We start from the raw sequence: 6,906 nt of genomic DNA, 5'->3' as shown, positions 1-6,906 counted from the left end.
TTTTTTTTTTTTTTTTTTTTTTTTTTTTTTTTTTTTTTTTTTTGGAATAGCTACAGACGAGTTAAAAGGATCCCCTTTCATTGATATAATCTTATTACAAAAATTGGGTTAAGTTACAAATTTTGGCCATAAAATTTCAAGTTTTTGTATGATAGGTCTTTGAACTTTAAAAAGTCTTGAATAGATTTTTGAATTTTTTATTTTGTCTAACATGTCCACTAGTGTCTAATGTATCCCAAAACTTATAATTTAGTGTTTCATAGATCTTTGAACTTTGGAGATCTATTTGACATTTAGGAACCAATGAGACATAAAATGATACGTTTTAAAGATAAGGTACCTAGATTCAAATCTGAAAGTTGAGGGGCTGAATCTGTAACTTAATAAAAAACTTAGCCCTTTCTTGCACGCAATTTCTTTTTGGGATGTGAACAGAATTCCCGTATGTTATGGGACATCTTTCACTTGTTGGACTCTTTTAAAAGCCACAAACTGGGGTGCTTCAGGTCCCTTGGCTTGTAGGAGAATTTCTCGTCTTTCTGCTATGTAGAGATTTTTATGTTGGTGAAATATTTTTTTAGATGGAAGAAAAGAAAAATCCGAATCTGCTGGTGCCTAAATAGTTTAACTTATTGGGATGGAACAGAAATTTATGAAATTCCATAAGATGATTAGTCTAACTTCAAAAGCCTATGAAGTTGCTTGGTATACATGGATCTTTTTCCATGAAGCTGCATAACAGTATACTTGTAAGGGAATACTATTAATAAAAAGGGAAAAGGAAGAAATGTTTTATCATTGAAGAAGATCGAATGATGAGAGCGTGCCCGCGTTTCAAGAAGTGGTGTTCAGATACTTTTATTATTTACGATTTACTCTTTTATCTAATCTCTTATTGGTGATACCTTCATTTAAAGATGCCAACATCTCTTATTGGCGCATTTGTAGGTTCTTACGAGCGACACTGTTTTCTCTGTTCCAATGGCAGAGACATACAATCTCCTTGGTGTAGATGCAAAAGATATAATAACCTTAGAGAAATACCTGCAGGATTACTTCACAAACATTTTGAAGAAATTGAAGGATCTCAAAGCACAATCAAAGCAATCTGACTTTTTTATATGAAGTCAGTATGATTTGCAATGTAAATGAAGCTTTGTATGTATTTTAACACTTGACACATCGTAACTTCTTGTGCAAGGTATGCCATTCATTTTTTCCATATCTCTTCCCCTAACCCCATGTCCACCTATGTTCTGTCTAGATTATCATGTTCGATTGTAGCCCGTGTAAATTTAATTGGTCGATTGCTGATTCATCATGCTTTAGTATATATTTTTGTAGAAGTTGAAGTAAACCTCCCGCACCATAAATGTGAGAAAATTCATGTTGTACAACTTGAACTTTTGTTCATAAATTTATGAACATCATTAACTTGTACATCTTAACGACAGTTAGAATGCTAGATTTTCCTGGAAAATCTATTGAGAGATCATTGAACAGATATTGTCCGAGACAGGTTTAGGATGGGAGGAGGAGACCAGGTTCCTTTAATAATTATACCGAACCGAAGAAGAGAAGGCAAATAAGTTTGTTTCCGTTTCAAAATTAAAAGAAAGAAGTGATGAGATGAAAAGGGAAGAACAGTTTGTCGAAGGACAGTCTTTCTCATTATTACTTATCTGTTTCCGGTGGAACAGATTGTCTGATTCCTTCAAAGTACTTCAAAGAAATTTCCTTGGCAATGCGGATGACAGAAAGAGGTACTTTACGCAATCCATTAGGCCTGTAGTCGTCGAGTCTACCCATTATTTCACAATGGTAATATTTAGCTAATACAGGTTGCCTGGAATCTCCTGCACACAACTTGTCAGCAATACTAAAGAGGCTGCAACTTAAATGCGGCAATAAAGTAAGGTATGTCCTCCAAGTTATCTCTATCATACTTGTAATCTGTAGATAATTTATTTTCACGTGGTACATTTTTTTCGAAGGAATGAATTTGTTTATTTGGGTTTTCCTTTTTTGTTTCCCTTCAATATTTTTAAAATGCGTTTGTTTGTTAGAGGGTCTTTCTTTTGGGTTTCCCCTCAAGATTTTTAAAATGCGTTTGTTAGGGAGAGATTTTCATACTCTTATAAAGAATGTTTCGTCCTCCTCCCCAACCGATGTGGGATTTCACAATCTGCCCCCCTTTGGGGTCCAGCGTCCTTGCTGGCAATCGTTCCGTTCTCCAATCGATATGGGACCTCCCAATCCACCCCCTTCAAGGCCCAGCGTCCTTGCTGGTGCACCGACTTGTGTCCATCCCCCTTCGAGGTTTAGCCTTCTCGCTGACACATCGCCCGGTGTCTGGCTCTGATACCATTTGTAACGCCCAAGCCCACCGCTAGCAAATATTATCCTCTTTGAACTTTCCTTTTCGGACTTTCCCTCAAGGTTTTTAAAACGCGACTGCTAGGGAAAGGTTTTCACACTCTTATAAAGTCGTTCTCCTCACCAACCGATGTGGGATCTCACAAGTTGGGAATTTTCTTCTTTTTTTCAAGTTTGTATAAATAAAAGTGGCTAACCGTTTAAATTGTTAATTCAAATTCATGATGATTTGAGTACTTTTGATAAAAGCTGAAGAGTAGCTTTTTATCATTGGAGTTTTTTGTTTCCTTGCACAAGTAAATCTCGAGTCATACTGAAAGTGATGGAAAGTTGAACTTGTTAAGGAACTTAGATATTGAAAAGCTATCTTACTCGAAGAGAAAAAGGATGAGAAAGAGGAGGAGATTGACTAATTGGTCTGTGAGTGTGATAAAGGGGACCACTTTTAGATAGGTTTTAAGCTTTAGCATAGAAGACAATAGAACTTTGTGAGGAGATGAGGAGGCTGACCGTGTGATGTCCAAGCAACCTACAGATAAGCTATTAGAGAGGAATTTGTCTCGGCAGTATAGCAAAACCAGCAGCCATTATTTCGTTAAGAAGCCTGATCAATATCAACATAGCCATGAGGTGATATATCAGTACAGTAAGTAGCACTATGGCTACGAAACACTTAAATTATGCAAAATAGGCTGAGAGCTTTCTAATGGCACTCTGGAGGATCGTGCACAATTTAACTGTCTTTGTTGATATCAAAGCCCTAACCGTGTGAAATTATTATAGTTGCAAGGCCTCCACAATCTAAATATGATAAGAGTTTGGCATCAAAAAAGGAGTCGAGGTTATGAGCAATAAAGGTCGCTGGACATAGGAGTAGAAATTGAGCGTGCATTTTCTATGTTATTTTCCTCAAGAAGTCAAAAAGTGTAATACTTTTGAGGTGGAAGTTGATCATCTTGAGGGCACTAATGCCGAAAAAGTATTTTAGAGTCAAGTGGCCGTGAATTTAATGAACATAGATTGGTCTGTCCTTGAACTTCGGAACCAAGATGCAGTAAACATGTCTTGATCTTGTCAAACCAGGAACATAAAGCCTTCTTTAAGCCCATCGGGTGCCTTGTTTAACTGATCAGTTTTTTACCCATCTTCATGGACATAAAATCCTTGAGATTTCTCCATGAGAACTCTCTCGTAGATCACCATCTCAGGGTTCAGACTTCCCCAATTCACCCATAAGGTCAGAGCTTCCATTACCCAAAATTTAGGTTGAAATGGAATATTACCCAGATCTTGAAAGTAAGGTTGTATAACCTTTTGCTATCATTAGCAACATATGATAGTACAATAGAGACCCTTACAACTCTCAATCTCGCTCTCGTGCTTCTTCAATTTTGTTCCACATTATTGCTTAAAATCGCGAATTTGCTCTCAATCTTGCTTAGTCTCTTTGTTTAAGTGGAGAGAAGCAGAGAGGGCGCAGAGAAAAGGGGAGGGAGGGAGAAAGAGGAGGGAGACGAGAAAGAAGAGAGAGGGAGAGAATTTGTTTGGTTTTAACGTGTCATGGTCGTATTTCTTCAATCGTGCGACGTCGTAATCTTGACACGCTCAAAACAAGGTTTAAAAGGGAACTCAAGCCACATCCACATTTTTTGCCTGGCTTTGCAGCTTTGTCAGACTTTAGGCGAGATTTGTCTTCGTCCACCAAGCATCACTTATGTAGTTTCAAACTTGTTCTGCCACACATGCTACATACACGTGCATGTTCACTTGTTTGTTACAATGCAGTCTCAAGCAAAATGCAATACGACCATAATTTTAGAAACCGGGTAATATTTCATTTGAACCCAAAATTTAGGTCGGGTAAGGGGAAATAGGCAATGACAAAAAAGTGTATTATTCTTGGAAGACTCTTGGATAGGTGAAGCTTCTTTTCCTGAAATCTATGCCTTGGCCAATAGCAAAAATCGACCCATCGGTCAGATTTGGAAGTCTAGCTCGATGGCCACCCATTTCTGAACCCTCAACCCTAAACCTTGATGAACTCGCCCATAGTGTCCTTCCTAGCATTATCATTATCCTTCTCCAGGCTTGAGGCCAGGCTCCTATACATGAACTCTATTAACCTTCTCCTTGGATTTTTTGGTTGGAAGGAGGTGTATTTTTCAGCAGCCTATTGTTTTTTTGTTTCTTTTCTTTTCTTTTCTTTTTTTGACTGTCAAGGTGAACCTTGTCCACATCTTTTTGTCACTATGTCTTTTCTGACCACCATGTGCTAATGGGAAGGCTTTTTTTTTTCTTCTTCTTCTTTCAAATGATTATTTAATTTTAGTTAAATGGTCAGTTTAATTCAATAACTTTTAGGTTTAATTCTCAATAACTTTTAGGTTTGTGTGAGTAAGATACTAAACTTTTAAAAGTGTTTAATAAGTTCTCGAATTTTTAATTTTGCATTTAATAGACTCTTGATCTATTAAATATTTTTTAAATTCACAAATTTAGTAGACATAAATTGAAAGTTTAATATATTACTTGGTATCCAATTTAATTTTATGTCTAGACTTATTATTTTAAAAAATATGATAAAATTGAACATTTAAAGCATATTAAATACTTTTTTAGAGTTCATAGACCAATTTAGCACAAACATAAAAGTTTGTGCTATACTTGTTGTAATTTAACCTTCAATTTGTTAATAAAATAGTTCTCATTGAAAGAGCAAGAAACAAAATGATTAGGAAATTTGATACCTTTATTAATATTTCAATATAAATTAATATAAATAGACAATCAAATAAGATAATATATATATAATTTATTTTATTTTTTAAAAATTCTTCCATTATGGATGTTCACAAACTGCTCCACACACGCAAACAACTCTCAGGAACAGTGCGTTAGGAATAACAGGTAAAAAAGGTCTTTTAAATAAAATCAGTTGTACTATTTAAAGTGTATTTAATTTAGTTTATTGAATGATTTTTTTATTTTTTGACAGATTATTATTATTATTACTATTATTATTTTTTAGTTTTCACACTGTTAATGTTCACGAGCTTGATTTTAAAGACAAAAAAAAGATGGAAGTAATTATTAAACATGGCCTAATTTTTTTCAATAGGGACTTGCACAGGTGGTGTGGAGCTGAAGTTAATGAACTGGAAAACTAGAACCCAATGGGATGCTGATCCAATCTTGTGAGGACCAATTCACCAAGTGGGATGATCACCGGCAAAACAGAGTCCATCTCTTGAGGTATTTGATTTCTTTCATTCATATTCTCTCCCTTAAACTCTCCATATTATGAATTGAAGTAAACATAAAGCAAAGGCCAAAATCACAGCTGTGGAGCTGCTGGGTCCGTATTCTTTTATCTGTCTCATCTGTATGGCTTTTGAAATTAGGGAATGATGATTGAAGAATTGGTGTTTTTTTTTTTAAATTTCCTCATACTTTGAAGGAATGGCTTGTTGCTTTTTATTAGTAGTGCATGTCCCATCTCTCTCAATCAAGGTTTCCTTAGTGCGCATCTCTTTCATTCATTCATTCATTTCACTGTACTGATCAGTGTGGTTTGTAGGGTGGAAATGACATCATCCTCTCTCTCTCTCTCTCTCTCTCTGCTTTATGAATTCTGCATATAACATTATGATTGGATGGCCTTTGCCCATATCTCACTACCCATTGCATAGCATATAGAGTTTGGGATAATAACATTACAATCACTACAGACACAAAGTCTATTGCATCGGCTTTTTACTATGCTATGCCATTTTTTCACCCCTTTGGTTTTTTTTTTGTTTGATAGTCTAAACCCACTATTTGCAGATATTATCTGTTTTGATCTGTTATGTATCGACGTTAACTAGACACATTTTAAAATTGTGAAATTGACGGCGATATGTAACGAGTCAAAGTGAACAATATCTGCTAATGGTGGGCTTAGGCTACTACAAATGGTATCAGAGTCAGACACTACGTGGTGTGTCCTATGGTGTATCAACAAGGACGCTGACTCCCAATGGAGTGGGTTGTGAGATCTCATATCAGTTGGAGAGGGAAACGAAACATTCTTTATAAAGGTGTGGAAACTCTCTCCCTAGCAACGTAGGCCAAAACGACAATATCTGCTTTGGTTGGCTTGAGCTGTTATAAATAGTATCAGAGTCAGTCACCAGATGGTGCGAAACATTGATCGGAGTAGGCTAGATCCTCTCCATAATAAATACATTTTAATACTGTGAGAATGACAACGCTACGTAACAGACCAAAACAAACAATATCTATTAGCGATAAACTTGAAATATTATATATTCTTTGACATGTGAACCACTTATTGTTTTAGGCAACAAAGTTCTAAAAAGCTTACAGGTTGTGATGATCCACTAGTTCTTTGGCACATAGATGTTCTCTTCTAGTAGTTATTTTTTGAGGTAGGTGAGACCTACTTAGAAAGGGAGAGGTGAACAAATTTTCACTTTTTATGAAATAAAAAAATAAAAAAAAACCTTGGACTCATTTTAGATCCTTTGT

The 6,906-nt window shown here is 35.7% G+C and overlaps 1 protein-coding gene across 1 annotated transcript in view; it reads left to right on the top strand.

The window, feature by feature from the left end:
- Positions 1 to 1,318, top strand: part of LOC111448263 (uncharacterized protein ycf39-like) — a 5,297-nt gene extending 3,979 nt beyond the window's left edge. The window contains exon 8 of the mRNA XM_023087744.1: positions 949 to 1,318. Coding sequence (XP_022943512.1) covers positions 949 to 1,125 — 177 coding nt within the window. The 3' untranslated portion in view covers positions 1,126 to 1,318. The remainder of the gene's footprint in view (positions 1 to 948) is intronic.
- Positions 1,319 to 6,906: the final 5,588 nt, after the last annotated feature.

Source organism: Cucurbita moschata, unplaced genomic scaffold, assembly GCF_002738365.1.
Source record: "Cucurbita moschata cultivar Rifu unplaced genomic scaffold, Cmos_1.0 Cmo_Scf00010, whole genome shotgun sequence".
In the NCBI taxonomy this organism is placed as follows: Eukaryota; Viridiplantae; Streptophyta; class Magnoliopsida; order Cucurbitales; family Cucurbitaceae; genus Cucurbita; species Cucurbita moschata.
This window is presented reverse-complemented; position numbering and strand designations above follow the sequence as displayed.